This window comes from Nycticebus coucang, chromosome 4 (assembly GCF_027406575.1).
Source record: "Nycticebus coucang isolate mNycCou1 chromosome 4, mNycCou1.pri, whole genome shotgun sequence".
NCBI lineage: Eukaryota > Metazoa > Chordata > Mammalia > Primates > Lorisidae > Nycticebus > Nycticebus coucang.
Window position 1 is genome coordinate 96,205,495 of NC_069783.1, and position 24,561 is coordinate 96,230,055.

The window sequence follows — 24,561 nt, forward strand, 5'->3', positions numbered from 1 at the left end:
GATTTTGAGTCCTCACATTCACTTGTCCTGATCTGTGCAGCCAGCACAATATTGGGGCATCATTTTGATCTCATGTTGTGAAACCTTAGTTCTTTCTTCTTTTTATCATTTTTGTAGTCATTCCTTTTAGCCTTTGCCTAGACTCTGACAGTGTTCTTAGGGGTGTTTCATGGAGGAACAGTGCTTTGGGGTGAAGGATTCCTTGGCAGGCTTCTCAAAGTGCTTTGGATGCTCTTGTAGGTACTCAAGGCTGTAGAACAAGTCAGGTTGACTGCAAAGTGGAAGCAGGGGTAAGAGAATTCAAGGGGATAGGGCTGTCAGTAAACAGCCCACTGGAAGCTTCCCTCTGCCTGAGCAGCACCAGGGAACGGCAGAAAAAGTTGTACAAAAGAACATACCAACCCCTGACTGCCCACAGATCCTTTTTACTCCCCGGGTTTTACATCCTGACTTCTATTTGTAGGGTGTTGTCAGTTCCTGGCTGGGACAGGAGCAGTTCTGGGATACAGAGATTCGGCTTCCAATCAGTATGGCCTGTAAGGAAAAGTGCTGCTCCAAATCAATGGTCATTTACCCCAGAGCTTTGAAGCCAGACACACCTGAGTCAGGAGTCTACCTTGTCCTTCTCACTGGCTGTGTGACCTTGGGCTAGTTTTCTAATCTCATGGCGCCTGGGCTTTCTTTCTGTCAAATAGGGATTGCTTTCTTCTTGTTGCAAGGACTTCTGGTATTGTGTATTAAAGCATTTGAACACTTTTATGTGCCAGATCTAATAAGTACATATTTGTTAAAAGAAGGGAAGGACAGTGGTTCTTTATCACCCCTTTGTGTGGTGGGAGAGGTTTATTTATTGATAGGAAGGAGGAGGAGAGGAGGGGACTGAAAAATAGAAGCAAAAATTTCATCAAAATTTCATTTTGTCTGTTGTTTTTATTAATAGTTTTGCCTGTTCTTTTAGTTTTATCATCTGTTTTTATAATACGGTTCCTTGCAGTAGATCATGATTTTTAACAAAAGATGCTTTCAGGAGGTAATTTTCTGTTTCAAATGTGAGGCAAGCGTTCTCCCTATCTCCCTATTTTTTATAGAAATACTCCCAAGACATCAGTTTTCTTCTTTTCATTTTTACCAAGTTAAATTTTGGACACAGTATGAGTTTGCATGAAGGTGTTCTGACTTTGAAAACTTGAATTGATGGCATAAGTGTATTTCTGGTAAGGTACACTGTCAAATGGAACCCCAAAGGAAAGTGGGTTTTCTCTTCTACTTTTTTTTTTTTTAAGGAGGAATATTGCAGTTTTGAGTAATTAATGAAATGCCTTATGACTATCCAGCACAGGTAAATTAAGAGTTGTTTACAGATCTTACATACCAGAAGGAAAACAAATGCTGCCTCAGAGATCACATGCAAGGAAGAATTATGTCCTTTAAATTATGTTATCACCTGCAAAACAACAGAAGTGGTTTAGGTTCAGAAACCAGATTAGATTTGCATATGGAATTAGTCTGGGGAGGGACACAAAGCTGCTTATAGTTTTACTTCATATGAATAGTGTAAATGTTCAGGTTCAAGGGCACTGTTTATTTTAGAGTTGGCTTCTTGATGTGCTGTGAAAGAAGTAAGGACTAGTTTGGAAATCTTAATTGAAGGTTGGGTTGTTGGTGAGTAGGAACGGGACCATGGGTGGGTCAGCAGCCCAGAATGGAATCAGGATCCTTCTCATCACTTAATCTCTTGCCTTTTGATTTGTATCTGAAGCTTTCAACTTTTTCTCTTAACTCAACGAGAAGAGTTCACTTTGGGTGCTTTAGTAATGTATGAAGTGGTATTTCAATATTGAAATTACACTGTGGATATACTTCTGAAAACTTGAGCATACCATAAGTCTCAGGAAGAAACAAACTTCTTGGGGTTGAGGGAGCCCACAGAATTCCATGTTTTGTCTTTTCTTCTGGATAAATGGTTACCATTATGGTAAGCTTTTTATTAAAATTCACTCAATCATTTTTGTCTGATGCATCCTATTATCATATGGAAACAGGACTCTTGGGTTCCAGTGCTGTGTCTGCCCTGGCTTCATGGCGGTTGGCGTGGTTTAGTGTGTGTCTGTTATTTCTGTGGTGTGACCTGGGTGATGCTTCTTCCCATTGGTTAGTTATCTTTTATACTCAAAGAGTATAGAATCCATTCCTAACATATCTTGACAGAGTCACATATGATTGAATTTCAGGTTTAGTATCACCAGGTTGACAAATAACTTACTATTAGATGTCAAATCTGTTACCTTTTAGAGGCTTCATACCTAAATTTTCCTGTTGTACAAAATTGGGAGTTTTTCATGCACTTTTAAACTAAAATTGCTGAATTTGAAGTCAGTTGGTGGTTTTGTTTTTTTTTTTTGAGACAGAGTCTCACTTTGTCACCCTCAGTAGAGTACTGTAGCGTCATAGCTCACAGCAACCTCCAACTCTTGGACTCAAGTGATTCTCTTGCCTCAGCCTCCCAAGTAGCTGGGACTACAAGTACCTCCCACCATACCCGGCTATTTTTAGAGACCACTGTGGCTCAGGCAATCCCCCTCCTCAGCCTCTCAGAGTGCTAGGAGTCAGTCGGGATTTTTTAAAATGAGTAGAAGAAAGTGCAGCTATTAGTGTTAGTGATAGTTGGTTGCCGAATCTGAATCTCCATTGTTTTAGATGCTTTGATGTGAAGACTTGCCAGAGCCCTTTTCTTTTAGGGTTGATGAAAGAATGGATGTGCTAATTCTATGTTCTTCCTCCTCTGTTCTGGGCCCTTTACTACTGGTGCTTTTTAATTTGTCACTTTCCCTCTTGAAGCATAGTTCCTGGCACCTGATACATTGTAGTCCAGATCACAGAGCTGTTGCCTCCCCTGGAAAGGGCACTGTCCTTTATAATCCAGCTTTACCAGGTGTCTTTAAAATGCCGCTGTCCTTTCTTAGCACCTGGCCCCCTGCCCAGCTACATCTTCCCTCCCTCTTGGTCTTAGTCCATTTTATGCGACTATAGAGATTTGTTGACTCATGATTCTGGAGACTGAGAAATGCAAGATTGAGGGGCTGACATCTCCTATCTGGTACAGGCCCTCTTGCTACATTATAACATGGTGGAAGTCATCACTTGGGGATAATGGCTTTAATCCATTTACTCTGTCCTCATGGCCTAATCACCTCTCATTAGGCCCCACACCCCAACACATCAAGTTTCTAACACATGAACTTCCGGGGACACAGTCAAACCATAACACTCCTTTTGAAGGAATTACTCATAAACCAGTGGTTCTCAACCTTTCTAATGCTGCGACCCTTTAATATAGTTCCTCATGTTGTGGTGACCTCCAGTGAAAATAATTTTATGGTTGGGTATCACCACAACATGAGGAACTGTATTAAAGGGTTGTGGCATTAGGAAGGTTGAGAAACACTGCTCATAAACTCTCACATCTCTTACATCCTTCATTATGTGTTTATTCAAATTGTCTCCACTTCTTTATTATGAAAGTGACTTTTCTGCTACAGTGATAGCTCTTCTGACTGGAACAGAGCTTGCTGCCTGGCCAGTCCTCCTCTCCACCAGTCTCTTCTAGAACACAGCTGTAAGTGACTGAACAAGCGTGCAGAGCTCAGATGACTGGGCCCTTTCTTCGTAGCAGTCAGAATATTACTGCTGTTGTAATGTTCTCGGAGGCTGTCACAATTGCAAGGACTTGGTGTTCATAATGATTTCCCTGAGCCATTAAGAAAAAATATCTTTAATGTGCTAAAGAATTCAAGGCTTAGAAAGATTTCTATCCAGATTGGCACCTTAAAGAAAAAAGATGTGGTGCATAATTTATTTTATGTTATCTGCCAACTCCACTATGCAAAATGACTCACTTTTTGGGTAGTGGGTGGTGGCATAAGGTAGTCTTACATAATGCTGGTTTTGACAGTTTGATTCTTAGTAGAAGTATACACATTCCCTGCAATTGGTTTAATTTCTTTAAAGAGAGTATTGTTCCAGATTAGCTAGCTTCCCCCTAAGGAAGACGTATTCTATATTGATTAATTTTAAGCTCTTTAGGGAATAGTACTGTCTCATTAAATCCAAAGTCCCAGCTGATGTTATTAATAACACTGACGTATTCCTGTGCTTCCTTCATCTCCTTGCTCATTCACAGCCCTGATCAGGGAAGGAAGGGAAAGGTAGGTAAGCAGATTCTGATTACATAATAGTAAGAAATAGTAGATACAGAAGTATGAGTCTTCTCACCTCAGACTTGGTTTGGGGTTTGGAGGCCTGGGGTGAGAACAGTGCCTGATCAGTGGGCTCATGTTGCCTCATTCCTGTTCTGTGTACTGTGGGGAGATGTTTACTAGAAGACTGAGATGTTTCCTGAAGTCTTCTGAGCTGTCTCTCTCCCAAGTTAATTACATGGTTCCTTATCTTAGATGGCGCTTGGAGATCTGTCTGGGCAATATGCCCTCCTCCATTGGTGACTGTGGATTTTTCACAGACACTTCCTGGAAAAGAGCACTCACAAGTGAGGACTGTGGTTTTGGGGTTTATAGCACAGAACTAGTTAAGCCGGTCTTGCCTTTGGGGTGGATGGATGTAGCGCGTTAGAGTGGTCAGTGCATTGCTCAGTTCTGAACTCAGGCCATTCATCTCACAGTCTTCCACGTTTGCTGGTAAAAATAAGGAAAGATGGGAATTCTCAAGTTGAACTAACAACTATGTGGTTGAAGGGTCCTGGGGAATTGCCCACACAGGTTTGGCTTAGCTTCCTGGTGTGTGTCCTTCTAGCTCTCTAGGATTACCTCCTTATCTGTAAAAACCACCTATTTTGTTGAGTTAGGCCTGCCTGTCGTTTGAGCTCCTGAGCATTTCAGAGTTTAAGTTAGGGTTTTTCTGAAAAATGTAATTGACATTTGTTAGAATTTACTTGTTGTGAATCTAACCTTCATACACCTAGGTAAGACAGTAAGTTGCCTTTGTAATTTTTCTAAGTACTGAATAGCTGAAGGGGAGAAGAGAACTTGAGTTTGGGCCTTTGCATACAGTCTTGAAGAAGGGATTTCCAGGCTTCAGAGTGCGTAGAAGATCATTGGCACTTGTTTAAAAAGTCATAGAATGCCCTATGTCCCACTCAAAGTTCTCTTGGTGTGTCTGGGATGGAGCCTGGAAATCTGCATGACTCTGGTCAATGTGAGTGATTTTTATTACTGAACATGATCTGCTTAATAGAAAAACTTAACATCTGTACCCCAACAAATCTCTTAAATCCAAAATATTAACACACACACCCCTGCCCCCAAAACAAAATACCACAAAAAAGTAAAAGAATAAGTATCAAGAAATAAGGTTTCCTAGCTGGATGGGAATGAGAAGTGGCCAGTCTTTTCCCCTCTGCAGCAGGCACACCTCACGCCACATGGAATCCCCTCTTCCGGCTTTGTGATGGAAACTGGCATCTTTCTGGTCTGGTGTGTCATATGATAGGGTTCTCTCTTTTTTTTGTATCTACAGAGAAGTGGTACGGTTTTCTGTCACAGTTTTTAGTCCTCAGTAAATCGTTGTGTTCTCTCTTTTCCTCATAGCCTGTTGGTACCTGCATGCCTGTTTCCTTCTGAGACTTGGAAGGGATTATTTGCAGCTCACATCTTGAGGGGTCCATGTCCTGTCCTTTGATGATCCTGCGGGCTTTCTAGGCAATCGTTGAAGGCTCAGCTGCAGCCTCCCTGGTGGGTCCACACCACTAGCCCACAGTAGTGTCTCCCTTAACAACTCCTTTAGCACATCCTATCAAAGCAGAGTAATTGGTTTCACAATTACACTGTCCTGTTTCAGAGAACAGTGTTTCTCTGTAATGGTTTTCTTTGGTGTGTGTATGTGTGTGTATTGAGACACCTCTCTAAATTACAAGCTCCCTGAAGACAAGGTGCTGTGTCTTCAGCAGTGTAAGGTCATGCCCTGGACACCGATAAAGCGTAGTAAATTTTCATCTCCTGAGATTTGCATTAACAGGCTTTGCTGTTAAGCAAATGTAAAGCCAATTTCAGGCAATTAGTCTTTGAAGTTTTTGTTTCAGGTTAAACTCCACAGAAAGAAAATGTTTTGATTTTCAATATTTATTGGAAAAGATTTATGAGGCAGGAACAAACAAAAGCCCATTATCAGTTTCAGAAAGCTGTGTGGCAGAACGGCTTGTGAATGTGCTCACACGTGCCTTGATGCTCTCTAAGGAATTATTGCAGGATGTTTTTTCCTTTATCATAGGAGGGAAAAGGCCAGGGGTTGAAAATACGTTTTTATTATTGGTTACTGTATTGCTATGTATGACTAAAGTCAATTAAAGTATTTCTATTGTAGAGTAGTATACTTGGTAGTCCCTGTGTAAGTTGGTTAAATAGGACATTTGTGATCATTTTTGTTTAAATTCCAAGCCAGTAGAGGGAACAAGTCTGGGTGTGAGTCATGAGCTGGTTAACCTGTCTCTAAGCTTTAGTTTCTCCATTTATAAAATGTGTACAATGATACTTATGTTGGGGTGTGTGGAGAGTAAATGATAATGCGTAGAAAATGCGCATTCACGGCTCAGCGCTCATAGCACAGTGGTTATGGTGCTGGCCACATTCACTGAGGGTGGTGAGTTCGAACCTAGCCCAGGCCAGCTAAACAACAATGACAACTGCAAGAAAAAAATAGCCAGGCACTGTGGTGGGTGCCTGTAGTCCCAGCTACTTGGGAGTCTGAGGCAAGAGAATCGCTTAAGCCCAAGAGTTTGAGATTGTTGTGAGCTGTGATGCTACAGCACTCTACCAAGGGCAACATAGTGAGGCTCTGTCTCAAAAAAAAAAAGAAAGTGCTCACTCACTAAATGTACAGAGTGGGACCAGCTTGGTGGCTGAGTCCTGTTCTGACAGCCCCATCTCCAAGACCGCAGTTCTGTACAGGTGTTTACAGGGGCATGCTTGCTGGAGTAGACGTGAAGGGGTGTGGAGGGAAGAGGACATTTGTTATTCCTAAATTGTATATTTCCTTACTTTAGATTGTGTCATAAACTTGGTAACATTTTTCTCTCTTCTATCCCTTCTCTTTCGGGTCAAATGAGTAACAAGAAAAGGGAGGTTTAAGGAGAAAAAGCACTATGAATAGAAGAAAAAGTGCTGTTGAGGTGCAGTGTACTTCCTTGGTAAGGTGTGAGGGAAGCTTGGGGGATGAATAGTAAAACTTTTTAGTAGGGTAGATGGTATTTGACCATCCCTTAGGACTAGAGTCCTAAGTCAAGGGTGCTATCTTTGATTTCTTGGATTCATTTATACCTCTTCCAAGTTTCCTCTTAATGTGAATGAGACCATCAGAATTTGCCTCCCAAAGAGAATACTTAATTATCAAATGTACTTTAATGGAGTTATTGGGGTTTAGGTAAAGATTATACAACATGAGTTGATTACCTAATACTTGGTGATAGTTGAAAGTTTAGGAAGATAGGAACATTGCTTGTCTTTTTCTCTTGGGATTTTTAAAAGCTTCCCTTGAATGCTATCCCTTCTATATTTAGGCTCCTCTCTGGGTTAGGGACAGACTTCATGAGAGACAGACAGACAGACTGGATGCCACAGTGCCCTGTATTTTAAAACCATGTGGCATGATTTCTCTTGGAATGTTCTGTAAATATATTACATATTTGTAAATACAGAGTGGCAATTTTGACTTGGTTAGAAATATGAAGGACAGTTGAAACTTAGGCTATTTTCCTTATCTTGGACTTCTACCAAGAATAGTTTTTTTTCTTTTTGAAAAAAGAAGCATGCATTCCCCTCCCCCCCCAAATATAAAGACTATAAAGGAACTCAAAGTTGCAAAGAACAGTTTTTTTTTTTCTTTTTGAGAAAAGAATCATGCATTTTCTTTTAAAATGTAAAGACTGTAAAGAAACCCAAAGCTTCATCTGCCAAAGGGGATGATTCTAGTTAGTGTGAGCCAGTCAAACTTTCTGAAATGATACCTATTTGAGTAAAGATTTTAATTCTAAATCTTACTGTGTCTGCTAACCCCTTGAAAGCACAGGGGGGAAATAATTAAAGCTATTTCTTTGAAAACAAAACATTTTGATAGCAGGAATTTTGACAAGTTGGTAGAAGCAGTTGGTGTCCCCGCTTGCATTTTATATAATCATGGAAATAATAATAATAAATCATTATTTATTATAATCTGCACCATGGACAGATAATAATAAAATTCAAAGTTCCACATCCGTAGAAAAGGACGGTGACTTGCTTTGGTTGCCCTAGCAGGGTCTTTCAGGATCTGTTGAGAAAATAAATGTGAATAGTATTTGGGAACTTTTCATCATTGATTGTCTTACAACTGTATTAATGTTTACATGATGGCATATAAAGTAAGCTATGAACCTTTAATCTCTGCCATCTGGCATTTAATAACCCTGGATGGGATGCCACATGCAAGAAATGTAGATAATAGGATAAGAGAGTACAGTTCATATTATATTTCATGCTGACCAAATCATTTACTGATGTGCTTTAAGAATAGATGATACAAGAGAAAGAAAGACCTTGTTACTAGGTTCAAAATCTCAACATGCACAAGGTAGATGTTTTAGTGATTCAGCATTAGGTGGGTACAGAACAGGTTGCATAAAGCAGCCTTTGTGACACATTATTGAGGTTAAAATTGAATGATATAATAGAAGGATAGCCTCTTACATTCGTCAGCGATTAATGCCTTTTTCTGTATCCTTACTTTCCTAGCTGAAAACAGTCTATTGATGATTATGTGCATCTTTCTTTCTCATTGAGTACTCCATAGTCAGTATGAAGGAGGGCGGTACGCTGTAGCTAAAAGGATGCCTGGTGCCCACCCTGAGAGGAGAGTTGGTATGTTTCTCTCTTGGGTAGTGTCGGAGTAACACAAACACTAACGCAAACTTTTATCTTTTTAAAAAACTCTTGGTATAGCCTCCTTAGCACATGATTACATGTATATTAACATTTAGTGTTAACATTGAGTCACAGCTTCAGTTTTCCTCTTGAGGCTTTTTTTACTGGCCCTTTTATTTCTTTACATAAAGGTGGCCCATCTCAGCGATGGTTTATACTTCTGTTAGTTTAAAATTTAGAGATTTGGCTTCTTTTTCTTAAAGAAGTGCATTATTTTAGCACCGTACTGCCTCCCCTCGTATTGGCTATGCCTTTCAAAAATTAGAAATGGGCCTGAATTGACTAGGTTTGAGGTAGTTGTGATCTGAATTTAGGGAGAAAGGGGCAGAGAATCAACCTAGCGCTGTGGTGGGCTGGAATGAGGAAGAAGCTTTGTCAGGCACAATGGCCAGGGCCTGACGTACTCTGTATTTTATCTACAGCCCCCCTGCCTTACCCAGAAACAAGTACAAGGCACTTGGACACACTGTGCTTCGTAGCAGTCTTGGGAAGCTCATAGAAGTTAAGCAGCTCTTCAAGGAAATACAGTGCTGGGATGTAGAGGGGGGATGAGAATGCATTCCTGATTTAAATTTAAATTTAAAATGGACCTAATTTGGAGACTACTGAAGACTAATACCTTTGCCTGGTCTGGCCTCTGTCACAGAAGTAATTGATTCGTTGTTAGGTTTTGATTCTGTATTCTCTTTGTAAAGGAAACAAATGTTCTATATAAAGCAAGTGCTGAGTGAATTTATACATCTCAGCTTTTATGCCAGTGTCAAACTGCTAAGTCTTGAGAACACACACTTTCAGTCTTGAGTTCAGGCCTAGAGGGAAGCATAGATCATTTTCTCGTTGTTTCTTATGGTTTTATTTATGTCAAGACTCGTTTAGAAAAAAAAAAAAATGATGCCACCATATGAGCATCTGGAGAAGCTTTTTCACAGACTCATGGATTTGCTTGATGTGTAGGGATCTTAGGTGTTACCATATCAGATACTCAGAAGGCCTTTCTGACACATTCTACCTAACATGTCCCCAGCACACAACTTACTGCTGAGAAGAGGGGCAGCCAGGACAAACTCGTGTGCTGTTTTCTCCCATCACTTGGTTTCTTTCAGCAAGAAATAGGCTTTAGTAATTTGAAAATAAAACCACTGCAGGGAGAATAACGGGCCTGATGAGGTGCTTAGGGGATTGTGTTTGTAACCCTTCCATGAATGGTATCAGAAGATTATTTAATGCTATATTGTCTTAAGTTCTACTCTTTGTTCTTAGATTCCAGAAAATCACAATTTGATTTCAGGATTGTGTTGACAGTTATAGGAGGTGCTTGATGCTATCATTGATTTAGGGAAATAAGGCTCTAAGGTTGTGCTTGGCAACTGACCGTGTGCTTCTTGGCACTTCAGTTTTTGTCCACCAACCACTGTTACCTCATTTTTACAGACAGGAGCCTGAGGTACCCCAAGGTGTGACTTGCCTAGGTCAGTTACTGAACTTAACAGTTACATTTCAGTGTCATTTTCATGGAGTGGCTTTGTCCACATGTAAGTTGAGTTCCTGCACTACCTATTCCTCAGGTTTGAAGTTTTAAAGTTCACTCTTTAAATCATGAGGCTGCAAGAGAAACAGGCTCTTGAAATGTTCTTTCTGTTCACATCTGTGGCAGAAGGACCTTTCCCACAAAATGTTTACAAAGACCGTGCTCAGGATATCTGAGTGCTTTATTGTTCCTGGCCTGAGAAATGACCAGCAGGGTATTGCAAAGAATGGAAAGGTGCAAGACTGACCATAATTAAGCCTGGTCAATACTACTCATCTGGATGAAAGGAGAGTGAAACCAAGTGTGCCTGAGACGTCACATGATATAAGTGGGTTACAGACTTTTCGATTCTTGGTTGGGAGTTAGGGCTGTAAAAAAGCTATTTCCCTCTTTCCCCCAGTCTCTGTATACACTTCTATTTTCCCGGATAATCATTCTCCAGCCCCCCTACATTGGAACTGCAGGAATGCTTCAAAGAAGATACTCATTATAATGCTCATGAAATCAAGTAATGGATATTGGGAGTGCACTAGGGAGAAATTACTGTTACTCATTTTTGACAGTAAAATATTTAGGGATTTTTTTTGGTCATTTTTTTCATATGGAATGGTCAGGAAAGGATGGTCAACCTGATCTGTAGAAGAAAACTTTGGAGTTGCTCGGAGATAATGATATATACATTCAACCTCTGAAAGAAAGAAAAAATTAATGCTTTATTGAAATTCATTTGTTCCACTGATTGCCTTGTTTATTAAGTGTGGTTCATTGCTAGGGATATAAGCTGTAGTATTCTGTTAGCATGGGACTATTTCATCATTGCTTTTGGTTAATAAGAGAAAAGTATTGAGATATGATTTATTGGCAGCTACCATTTTGTTGTAATGATTATGCAAAACATTGGCACTGACTAATTTTTCTTTTCTCTGTTTTTCAGGGCCGGCATGTTAAAACGGGTCAGTTGGCAGCCATCAAAGTTATGGATGTCACTGAGGTAAGGTTGGGTTACACGTGTTTTTAAAGAAATTGTTAGATAGAAATTGTTATTTAATAGATGGAAGACAAGGATTCTCACCTCCCTCTCCTAATAATGATTGTAGAGTATTACTCTGTTTGGAAAATCTGATCATTTGAACAGATTGCCCTCCTGCGACTTTGTGAGTTCTCATAGGTGAAACAGACTAGTTGGCTTAAACTGTTGCAGATAGTGTTCAAGTAACTAAGAGGCAGTAGCCTTTAGACAGACAGACAGACACACACACACAGAGGTGATGTCATCCTTGGCAACATAATGGACCATAATTGGAAACATCTTCTCTAATGGAAAAGAAAAAATTTGAAAAGGGATTGTGGGGGTCACATGAATAGAGAGATTGGGGGGGGTGTAAAGGGGGAAAAAGCTTCTCTAGGGTATTAGGCCACATTTGTGCCATTTCTTTTATTTTTAACGTGGGGGAAGAAAATAGATCCAGCCAAGTTCCCAGAGGTTGGAAAACAGAAACATCTGCTAGAATGCTGAGCAGATTGTTGGCAAAATTTAGTAGCAAAAAATTGTTCTTGAAATGGTTTCAGGAGAATTTACTGTACAGCTTTAGATGGGAAAAAGGAGAACTTGACCCAGACAAAAAGCAAGTGTGTGCCTGTGTGTGTACTTATGTGTGTGTGTATATATATATGGATGAGCTCATATTTAAATTAGAAAAAATAGTCATAGAATATGATGAACTAAACACATTTTTATTTTTATCTGAAGTTTTACTTTATTCTTATGCTTCCTTCTAACTTGCCTAATTATGAATAGGATTTAACATCATATTTCATAGATTCTAGAAAGAGTTAACCAGTCACCTTGGAGATTGGGATAACTTAAAATTAAGCCATAATTTCTTCAAAGCTGGGGCCTATTGAGGGAAATAAAGGCTAACATCATCTCAGGTGTGTTATCCAGACAGCAAGAGAGATTTTAAGATTATTTTAAAGAGTAGTGATGGGCAGTGAATTCTAGCTTACTGTAGTTTAAATGCAGCAGTGGAGTTACTTATGAATTGTGCTGTGAACGAAGTGAAGTCTCCATCCACAAGGCTGGACATCTTGCCATTGCCGCATTGGCAGATGGTGTCGCTGGAGCACACGATCTTCGCACAGTTACTAACATACTTCTTGTGTTAACACTACTTGTTTTCTGACAGACTTGTAGGTACCATGTTAAATGTAATCCTGTGGAGTTTCATGAACTGAGAGTTCAGCTTCTCTCCCTGTGGTGCGTGCTCCCTCCCTGGACACAGCTGCTGTGGGCAGCCAGGGCACACTGCCTTTAGTGACTAATGGAATCCTACTGGGCTTTGTCTTCTCTGTAGAGCAATCCTTCACCTAAGCCTGGCTTTGATTATAAATGTGCAAAACATGATTACTGTAAAAAAAAAAAAAAAAGGGAGAAGGAGGTAAACCATAGGAGAATATAAAGAAAAAGTGAAATCCTTATGCCTCCAGCACTTCACAGTAGTTGTTGTTTGTGCTTCATTATGCTGCTTTTCATTCTTGACTCTGAGGATAGCTATAAAATACATGCCTATATGTATAATACATGTTTTTATATTCCACTTTTGTTGATTTTATGAAAAGTATTTTCTTGCTTGAAAAAAATTAGGCATTGCTGGACAAACACATAATTTAAAGGAGAACTTTCAGCACTCCTTTAAAAATAATTAATGCAAAACTCATTAATGAGGTTAAATGAAAACCAGATGGTGAGTCCATTAAAAAAAATACAAACCTACTCAACCATTTATCAGTAATGGTTCTGTGTGCTATTTTCATGTAGTAACCTTGCTGCAGCTTGGGGTATAGTCAGGATTCCCAAGTGTAAGCACTGATTATGGATAGAGGACCATGTGCAACTGGCAGCCTGGAAAACACACCCTCACCTACTTTCCATATCAAGGGCCTCAAGCTCTTGTGCAGTTGTAGGCATTGGCCTGTCTGGGATCTGGAGGCAAATGGGAATGGGCTGAAGGAAAGAAACTTTTCATCTGGTTTCAACTCCAGCAGGCAGGGCTGTTGGTGAGGGTTCTCTTGATGAGAACAGGATTCTTTGTTCTCACTTTGATCTCAGGAGCAGAAAAGGTGCAAATTATTGTAGTTGTGAAAAAATCACAGACTTGTCTTGATTCCTTTAGTGATTCAGGAGATAGGCTACTAGTTACTCTTTAGGCTTGCTCAGAAGGCAAGAGGAGCAGCTGATGTGGGAAGTTGGATGGTGAGGCTGCTTTTCTCCCCAAGCTGTTAGCTGTTAGCTGTTGGCAGCCTGAATGAATGCAGCTCTGGAGCTGCTGCAGAGAATAAGAATATATGGGAAAGGTGGGCCAGCTTCACCTGCTGTACTTAGTTGTTTGAATCTGGAAAACAAAACCAGCTAAGAATTTAGATTTCACTCTGGGGATGAGGTGACCACAAAGGCAAGTGAGGGGTCTGGAAGGTAGGCATTTATTTGCAAGAGATGCAAAGATCTCTTTATTGTTTTAGACTTTAACAATATTAAGAATTGAGTATTTTTAGCATTTTGAAAGCTCTCTTTTGAAGGGAAGCATGTCTTTTATCTGTGATCGTTTTAAGCAGGATTTAAGGAACAGGTTCAGATATGTTCAAATTGGACAAACGAGGGCAGCCGATCTAGAAGGTTTTTTTTTTGTTTTGTTTTAAAATAACTATAGATTGACAGGGATTTGCAGAAAAATGTATAAAATTTGTAGGGAGGTCCCTATATTTTCCTCGGGATAAAATCTTACATGACTATACTACAATGTCATAACTGAAGTCCATACACAAAACAAAGAAAGGCAAATGATCACTTTTATAAGCTTAAGTACTTGACCTGGACTCCACTCCAAGGTTGAATTCTAGTAAATTGGGCTATGCCATTACCGTCAGCCTACCTGTGTGACTTAGTGCCAAGGCAGACCATTAGGCATTATCAGTACAGTCCACACAGCATAACTCAGATTTTTCCAGTTTAAGATGTACTCATTTGTGTGTGTGAGAGAGAGAGATTAATTTTGAGGGATACTTGAATTGATGGTTTGAATTCTTGCTAGCCCCTTCATTTCAATCTTTGGGTCTTAATGTCAAACTTACACAAGAAACTTCTACACATAGGGATTGATTTATTATAAGGGATTGAGAGTTTGTTTCTTACAGTTTTGGGTTAATCCCATTTTGTTAACACTTTAGAAAGTAAAAAGATGAATTAGCTAGTGATTCTCAACTTTGGGCCCATAAACTCGGGTAAGGATTGTTTATTATAGAATTTTATTTTGCATTTTAGTAATATCTGGACTTTTTCTTATGAAAATGTTTACATTTCCAGAACTGTTGAAAGAATGAACACTTCCTATTCTTTATTATAATTAACAGTTAACATTTTGTTTGCATGTTATTGTTGTTGAAAGTGATTGCAGGTACTACCATGACACTTCACCTGTAAATAGTTGAGCATGCTTCTCTTAAAATAAGGATAATCTTCTACATAATCATAATACCACTTAAGAACATTAATAATTCCAGAATTTCTCCTGATGTTCAGTAAATCTTTGATTGTGTCAAGAAAGTTTTTATAGCTTTTTTTTTGCATCATAGTTAAGTTCAGGTTTGTGCATTATATTTGGGTAACATAATTCATTTTTTAAGCTATAAAAATTTCCCTTATCTCCTTGTATCCATTCTTTTTTTTTTTTTTTTTAATTTAAAGAAATTGACTTTGGAAGACTGTCGCCAATTGTTTCTTAAACGGTTCCACATTCTGGATTTGTCTGATAGTTTCCTCATGTTGTTTTAGCTTGTTTCTCTGTATATTTCCTGTAAATTGGAAGTTAGGTTGAGAGGCTTGATTAGACACAGATTAAGTATTTTTTTTTGACAACACCTCATTGGTGTAAGGCACTTCATATTGTGTCACGTCGGGAGGCACATCAGTGCTCTGTGAAGCATACTTCACTAATAGCCGCCTGCTGTTAGTGAAGCCAGGTTGGATTGCTGAGAGGTTACCAGCAGGGTCTTCCACTTTAAAGGTGCATCACTGGCTTTGTACTTCAGAGATAATCTCCAGGGAAATACTTTGGCTCTATGTGAATATTCTGTTCAGTGACCGGTCAACTAATGGTTTTGGCATTTATTTGAGGTTTCTTGCCTGGGTTAGTTATTATTGCAAACTGATGATTCTAGATGATAGGCCACTTCAATGCCCACATTTGTGTTTGGCATTGCTTTGGGTAAAGTGAGGCTAAACATCTCTTGGGTTAATGCAAAAAGAACAAAGGCAAACTTAGTATGTGGTGTTTTATGTTAAATGAAGATGAAGTGGTGCTCATTGGAATGTTTCACTGAAGTCTGTCACCACAGAGTGGGAGAGCTGTATCCAGTCTAGTCTTCTGGCCCATCCAGAGGTCTATCTAACACTTGATCCTTGTTCTGGGCAACTCTGGCATAGGATGGTAGTAAAGCAGTGAATTCTCAAAATGTGGTTGTCCGACCAGCAGTTGCAGCAAGCAACTGGGAACTTGTTAGAAATGTGAAGTCTTAGGTTCCAGCTCAGGTTATTGTATCAGAACTCTAGAATGCAGCCGTCCAGGGGATTCTGATGTGCCCTCAGGTTAGAAACCCCTTTACCCTATGGAACTTTAGTAGGAAAGAGGTCACTCTCTCTTATATGCGAGTAAAGAACTTTAGCTCAGGCACTGATGCTACTTGCTGAGAAGTACCTTGCTAGTTAAACGCTGCAAGGGTTAAACCCCAGATTGAGTTCCAATTCACTGTACTTGAAAAGTGTTAACAATTTCAAACATCAGGTTCTAAGTAGGCAGTAGGTTTATTGAATAAGCTAATTTGATCTGGATCTTAAAGGATAGATGGATCTTGACCAGTTTTTTTCTTTGTAAAGTTTATTTTTAGCAGATCAGCCAGAATAGACTACCTTTTAGTCTTAAGACTAAAATGTTTGTGATTGGTAATTTTGGCATACTCTTTGGTGGATGGGAAGATGTTGGGCATGATGCTTGCTGAGGCACAGGGAGCCAGTTGGCAGATTGTATTTGAGCACCCTGCAATGTTCCTAACACCGTGTTCTGTGGAAATGTGGGAGTAAAAGCTATATACAAACCCAGCCTGTGCCTGTCCTGACTTCAGGTGGAAAGGCAGGCAGCCACAAGGCAGCAGCGGAACACTAGGCAGCATATGCCGCTTCAGCAGACAGGTGGCCTGCTGAGCTAGGGCCACTGATGGGCAGGACACCTTTTTTGCTTTTGTGGAGTTCGTGCTCTGGCAAGAGGGAGCAAAAAAAAAGCATATCATAGTGACAGAGGAAGACCCTGTAACTCTACAGTTTTACCACTTTTCAGTTAGAGGGGAGCACAATGTAATGAATGTGTTATCCTGGTCTAGACTGAAAATAAGAACAAAAGGAAGAGAGGGAGAGATCTCTGTGGGCTGTGTGACCTATTTATTGTTCTATCCTGTTATTCCTTAGAGGCCAGTTAAAGGCTGTAGGCCTAACAGCTTGGTACTGGCTTCTTCAATTTCAGGCAACCCGTAGCACTTTCTCCCTGTTATTCCGTGGCTCTGAGGACTCACCACAGGATTGTTCAGGGCTGTGAGGATGAGCCATAAATCACCAATTTTTGGCAGTGTGTGCCCCTCCCCTCAGTATTCTTTCTTGCCTTCTGCTTTTTTAATCAACTACCTTCTTCATCTTAGCTGCAGAGAGAAACTGATGTGAGATGCTCAATTTCTGGTATATTTTATAGCTTAGATAACTTTACCTGATTTCAGTGATCTTGATCTTAGATTTAAAATTCCCAGTTTGGATTGTTTTCCTTACTTAGCCTTCTATAGATAGAGAAAAGGCTCCCCCTATTCTTTAAAAAAAAAAAAAGGCAGTACGAGACAAGATCTTAAAGAAAAACTTAAAATCAGAGTCACCTAAATTTTGATTTAATTAAAAAGTATAAAAATTTGGGCACAGAGTACCTGGATCACTTGACCTCTTAGAGTTTGAGACTACTGTGAGTTATGACACCACGGCACTCTACCAAGGGCGACAAAGTAAGACTCTGTCTCAAAAAAAAGTATAGAAATTTTGAGAATAGTTCCACTGAATCCTCATATACATATATGAGCACTGTTTCCCAGCCTTCATTTTTTTTCATTATTTCTTCTGTAATAAGCTTTTTAAGGCATTTCTCCTAATCACTCTCTATGAAAATTTAGTAGTACAGATTTACTGTTTATCTGTCTATAACTGCATGTACCTGTTTATATACTGTGTGTATATCTTTATACTTCATGTTTTATACCTTTCAGGGCAATATCCCCTCCGTTGAGAAACACCTGGTGTGGAATAATAACATAGTAAAGTTTTATGAATAAGCCAGAGCAATCTTTGTACTATTTCTAAAATTTTCTTTTTTTAAAAAATAATTAGAATTTATTTTCTAATAAATTAAAATAAAATAAATTGGCTTCTAGAGTATAGAGTGGAGGAAATGAACTGATTTTTTTTTTTTTTTAAAAGACTGTGCTTAAGGTATATCACATTACATTAGCTATCATACGTTGCATCAGGTATGGTGCCAACACTTAGTTTTTAATGCATACAGTAGCCTTTGAGACAGATGTCACTATCCTCTCCATGTAGATGAAAGAACAACTCCTGGGATTCAAATCCAAGCTTTCTGATTTCACCTTTCTTCTTGAATCCTGTCCTCCTGTCCCCCAAAGTATTAATTAATTTAGGGTTAAGGTCGAACTGTTCAACAGAGAGGCACCTGCTGCGGTGTTTTAAGAACATCTGTACTAGTGATGATGTTATAGTAAAATTTTTTGAAAGATTTGTTTTTTTGTTTGTATTGTTTTTTGCTTTGAGCAGGATAGAATGTGTTTCTCTTTTGGATTCTCATTCAAACTTAGTGCAACTGGGAATTTACAAAATACGGAAATTCTTCCTTGTTATTCTTACCTGTGTAATTTAGTCAATAAATGGAGGAAGGAAGGTTAAGACTGGGTTGGCTGTATACTTAAGATATTTTTTAAAAAAATAAGAAAAGATGTTTTAGTTTTTTTTTTTTTTATGTTGAAAAGACTTCACTTTGTTTACAGATAACAACAATTGGAATTCTGGGAAGCACTTGACTTGTTCAGAGTCTCACAACTCATCACCAGAATAGGGTCCCAGTCTTGCTTTCATTATACCACACCCCCCAGTTCACTATGGGGGCATAATAGTGATATTCTGTATTTGAGTTTTAAAGTAGAGGAGCCTAACAAGGTACAATGCTGTGTACGTAGTAGGTGCCTTTATTAATGAGCATTCTATAGGCAGATTGAGTGCCCATAGTTTCTTAGTTTAATTCCACCCCTGTATGAATCAAAGGCATTTTTTTCTAAGTAAATAAATAGCTGAGGTAAAAAAAAAAAAAATCACCCAACAATTTTGATGAGTTAAATAGGGTGTTCTGTTTTTGGTGGTGGTATGAATTCTTGTCACTTGGAGAAAAAATATAGTAGACATACAATATTGGTTTCATTGTCCAAAAAAATTATAATTACTGTAGTAGGAGACTCTTGAGGATATAATGTTTCATATCATTCTCATTTTTATAATCAAAACTATTAAAATTGGGCGGCGCCTGTGGCTCAGTCAGTAAGGCGCTGGCCCCATATACCAAGGGTGGCGGGTTTAAACCTGGCCCCGGCTGAACTGCAACCAAAAAATAGCCGGGCACTGTGGCAGGCGCCTGTAGTCCCAGCTACTCGGGAGGCTGAGGCAAGAGAATCGCTTAAGCCCAGGAGTTGGAGGTTGCTGTGAGCTGTATGATGCCGTGGCACTCTACCAAGGGCCATAAAGTGAAACTCTGTCTCTACCAAAAAAAAAAAAAAAAAACTATTAAAATTAATTATAATTTCTAACAATCAGAAATAAATAATAGTAGGACCTGCTCTTTCTTACTTTCACTCTTAAATTTCATTCTTTTATGAAAGAAAATTATTAGTGATTAGCAAGAGTTGAGTACATTTCTGGGCTTTGCTTTTAGAATTGTCACCGAACTAATAAAAATGATATGAACTTTTCCTCCTCTTAGGAATATAAATTTGAGACTCTTCAATACTTTTAAAGATGAAGTTACAGTTTATAAGCCTCACAGCAAGTTGACCTCACTATTTAATAGTCACGTTCTACCTTTTACCCTAAGGCAGTATTACATTTTTTGTTAAACTGGGGCCTAGAATTAAACACAATAAGGCTTTAGTTGCTTCCTCTGTAAAGTGGATTAGTGATTCTTGTGTCATAGGCTTTTGTTAGAATTAAAATTAACGTGAAGTATCCAGCATGTTAATTTTTACATAGTAAATGTGGGTTCCTTATTCCCTTCTCTTTCTTAAAGATATAAGAAGACTTTTTGCTGAAGACTTTTTAATGCCTCCATCTTCATTTTATGTGTGTGCGTGTTTCTGTAGTAGATTATAAACTCTTCTGGGGGAGCTAATTTTTAGGATTCTGATTGCCCTTCCAGGCTTCTAACAGAGCCCTTTACTCACATGGATGGTGCTCAGCTTGTACTTGTTTATAAAGAGTACCCTGGGACTAAAGGCAGTTATAAAGGAGAATTTCAAAAAATATTTTGAGCAATGGCAAAAAGATATATAGTGTCCCTAAAGAGTAGAGATAGCCTTTAGTTTAATGTTTAGGTACCAGTATAGTTTTTATTATGTTACTTAATAATCCTACATTTTCTCTACTACTTTGTGGCATAGTTTTAAGTATTGAAAAGGAATACAGAAACATATTTATTCTTACTGAAAATATGATCGAATATTAATTACTTTCGTCAGGTAAAATTTTGGTTTGTTGGGACTAGAAATGGCAAATATAAACCATGATTTTTGTTTCATTCATTGAAACAATTACTGAGCACTTAATCTTTTAAAAACATACTATTCCTGATTCTGGGGTGGAATAGAAAGGTTAATTATGCTTTAGAAGGAACTATCTTGATCTCTTAGTAAAATAAAACTTGCTGTGAAAGGATGTCTTTGTTAATGAACATGAATCTTCAGGCAGATTGAATGCCCATAGTTTCTTAGTTTAATTCCATCACTTTATGAATCAAAGGCATTTTTTCCATGTAAAATAAATAGCTGAGTTAAAAAAAAAATCACCCAAGAGTTTTGTATAACTTTTTTTTTTTTAAATATAGATACTACCCTTTTATCATTCATCTCCTTTCCCTCCCACTATTTGTTTTTTGAGACAGAGTCTGACTGTGTTGCCCTGAGTAGAATGCTGTGCTGTTGTAGCTCACAGCAACTTCACACTCTAGGGCTTGAGCAGTCCTTTTGCCTCAGCCTCCTGAGTAGCTGGGACTAAATGTGCATGCCACAACGCCTGGCTAGTTTTTCTGTTTTTAGTAGAGGCAGGGTCTCGCTCTTGGTCAGGCTGGTCTCGAACCTCTGAACTCAAGCAATCCACCTGCCTCAGCCTCCTAGAGTGCTAGGATTACAGGGGTGAACCACTGTGCCTGGCTTCCCCACTATCTTTTTATTTTTTATTTTTTTATTAAATCACAGCTGTGTACATTAATGCACTCATGGGGTACAATGTGCTGGTTTTATATACAATTTGAAATATTTCCATCACACTGGTTAACATAGCCTTCACGGCATTTTCTTAGTTATTGTGTTAAGACATTTATATTCTACACCTAGTAAATTTCACAGGTACCCTTGTAATATGCACGGTAGGTGTGGTCCCACAAATTATTCTCCCTCCACCCATCCTCCCCTCTCCCCTTCCCTCCCACTCCCCTTTACTCAGCCTTACTATGAAACCAATTTATAGCTTTCTTATGAAAGCTATAACCCAATTATAGCCCACTATCTTTTTAAAAAATGTTCCTTCATCTTTGGGCTATAAATGAAAAGTTTTGTTTTTCATCTTGACACCTCCATTTTTTTACTTCCACTACCAGTAAGTTTATGGAAAAGAATATTGTGTTGGAGGTCCCTAAGTTTTGGTGCTTCACTAGGAGAACTCACGGGACTCACTGTAAAGATGTACCTTCAGCTGGAATTTATAATACAACGAAAGGTTACAAAGCAAAATCAGCAAAGGAACAGGTGCATGGGATGAAGTCTGAAGGAATCTAGGCACGGAATTCCCAGAGACCTATCCCAGTAGAGTCACACAGGACACACTCAATTCCTCCAGCAATGGGTCATAACAATACACATGAAGCTCTCTAGAGATTCAACACCCTGAATTTTTGTTTGGGGCTTAACACATAAGCATCCTCTGTCTGGGACATACCCAAAATTTCAGACTCCCTAGAGGAAAGTTGGTGTTTAGCATAAACCATATTGTTTGTACAAACAGTCTAAGCACAGTGAGCCACTCCAATCAGTTCTGGGATTGGTGGAAACCCTCCCCAAATCAAAGTCCCGGCCAAGAGCAGCCTTACAAGCAGGACTTTTATGGACAGTTTAAAATACCTCTTTTGAAGGCTGTATTCACATATCACCCTTGTCCTCAGCACCCCACTTAGATGTCTTAATACCCTATTTCCCCGAAAATAAGACCTACTTACAGGAAAGAAAAGATATCCCCTGAAAATAAGACCTAGCGCATCTTTGGGAGCACACCTTAAAATAAGACACTGTCTTATTTTCGGGGAAACAGGGTAGCTCCAAACTCAGCATGTCTCTTGTGAGTTTCCTGTTCTTCCCCCAGAAGCCATTTCACTTGCAGCCTTCCCTTTTTCAGTTGGTGGCAACTCTGCTCTTCTTAATGGTCGGGACAGAAAAGCTTTGGAGTCCTGTGTGTCTGGTTGCTCTCTATCTTGTACTACTCAGCTCGTCTGTCAGGAAACCTTATTGGTGTTGCCTTCAAACAGTATCTGGTTTGTGTCAAAGTAATCTTGGCAGGTGGTGGACAGTAGGTGAGAGTAGATTGGCAAATCAGTAACTGCTCAATCTAGATTATAGGTACAGGAGTTTGTTACAACTATTTGCTTTAATTCCTAACAAGTTTTAATGAGTCTCATGTCTCCTCAGAGTCAGTGAGTCTGTAAGAAAACCCACATGTGAATATGGTCCTTTCTCACCACCACCTTCACTTCTGCCACCCTGGTTTCAGTTGCCACTCTCTCACCTAGATTTCTGCAGTAGCCTCTAACACAGTGGTTCTCAACCTTACTAATGCCACGGCCCTTTGATACAGTTTCTGTGGGTCATGACCCACAGGTTGAGAACTGCTGCATATCTTCCTGTTTCTACCTTGTTCACCAGCTACTTCTCCCCATAGCAGCTGAATAATCCTTGTGAAACAAGTGAGAATAGAATCTCTAATTAGCTACTAGCTTAGTTCAGAGCAAATCTCTGGTTCTTACATTGGCTGACAATGCTCTACTTGCTTGACCTCCCAGCCCATTCCTTCCTTGACCTCCTGTAGCATGCAGCTTATTCACTCTTCCTCCAACCTGCTAGCCTATTTCTGCCGGAAGACACTTGCTATTTGTTCCCTCTGCCTGGAATTCCACTCCCTTACAGCTCCGGGGCTCACTCCCTCACCTTCTCCTTGTCTTGAAATGGTGAGTAGCGTGTTCCTACTCCTAGCCCTTACCCAGTTCTCTGTTTCCTTTATCCTTATCAAGGTATAACTGGCTCATTTATTATACTTATTTGGCTTATTATACTTATTTGACATCATTTGGCTCTACCCCCACCCCACTAACCCTTTCTTCCCCAAGAATATAAGCTCCATGATGATAGGATCTTTGTTAGTTTTTTCAGTGATGTGTCATCCCAAGTGCCAATTCACTGTCTGGGATATAGTAGGCATTTAACAAACATTGCTGAATGAATTTTTATTATTTTGTTATTTCTGGCTTTCACTTAAATTATGTTTGCGAGGTCCATCCTTTTGGCTGCATATAGAGGTAGTTGTTTATTCTCATTGGTTTGAGTATTCTGTGGTATCTGTGCTGAAAGGCATATTGGAAATCTAGGATATCCCCTTTTTATATGAAAAAATACTCAGAGCTCAGAAAAGTTACATATGCTTGGTTGATACTTTGTGTGTGCTTTTGTTCACAAAACTATTTGAAGATTAAACTTTTTGATTGTTTTGTAATTTGTTTATGGTGAGATACTCTTTGACATACAGTAATTTGGTGAGGCTGTAGAGTTTAAAAGAAAATGTTTCAAATACCCTTTGCTCATTCCTTTGAAGCACTTTACCTTCTAAAATGGTAGCACCTCTTAAGAGGACTGATCTCCATAACACCTTCCCTTTTTCTTTTCTGAGTTTAATTTCAGTAACTGCTTTTCTTTTAAAATTCTCTTCATGGGACTTGAATATAAATTCATAGCCTGAACTAAACTGTCCATATGATAAATTGCTTATTTTATTAGTCTGTCAGTGTCCCCTGAAAGTTTATGGTAAGGGTCTTAAAAGTTGACAGTGAAATTATTTATAGAATAAAAACTTTAATTGTTTAATTGGAGAAACTGAACATGCCACCCGCCCCCATCATCATATCCTAAGAGAAGTAAGAAATGTCTACTGAGAAATCTTATTTTCTAATTATTCTGATTTTTGTACTCGCTCTATAGAAAAGAGAGTTGAGTTCAGTGGGATTGATCTGAAACAAGATTAAGGGGCCAGTTAGTTGATGAGCCGAGTATTTAGCATCCACATCTGCAATACTGTGGGGGTGCTATTAATCCCTAAATGGCCTGTCACCCCAAGGGCAAGAACCCCAGTAGAAAGCTGTGCTCTGGCAAATGAGCAGACCCTGAGAGAGCAGCCTCTCTGCCTAGTGACATCTGTGCCATCGGTCAGACTCTTCCTCTGGATTTTAACTCCACACACTGACAGGGAACTCAGATTATATTAATATTTTGACTGTAATCCTACCCGAAAGCTTTAATTGTTCACTTTTATAAAAATCTGTAATTGTCTCTTTGAACCTTGGGCATTATATTTATATTATGTAATTCAGTATGTGTTAGAGGTTTTAAATGCTCTTT

The 24,561-nt window shown here is 39.1% G+C and overlaps 1 protein-coding gene across 32 annotated transcripts in view; it reads left to right on the forward strand.

The window, feature by feature from the left end:
- Window positions 1-24,561, forward strand: part of MAP4K4 (mitogen-activated protein kinase kinase kinase kinase 4) — a 209,587-nt gene that overhangs the window by 87,520 nt on the left and 97,506 nt on the right. For all 32 annotated transcript variants that reach the window (XM_053587160.1, XM_053587162.1, XM_053587169.1 and 29 more), the window contains exon 3: window positions 11,426-11,482. In XM_053587160.1, the coding sequence (XP_053443135.1) occupies window positions 11,426-11,482 (57 nt within the window). The remainder of the gene's footprint in view (window positions 1-11,425; window positions 11,483-24,561) is intronic.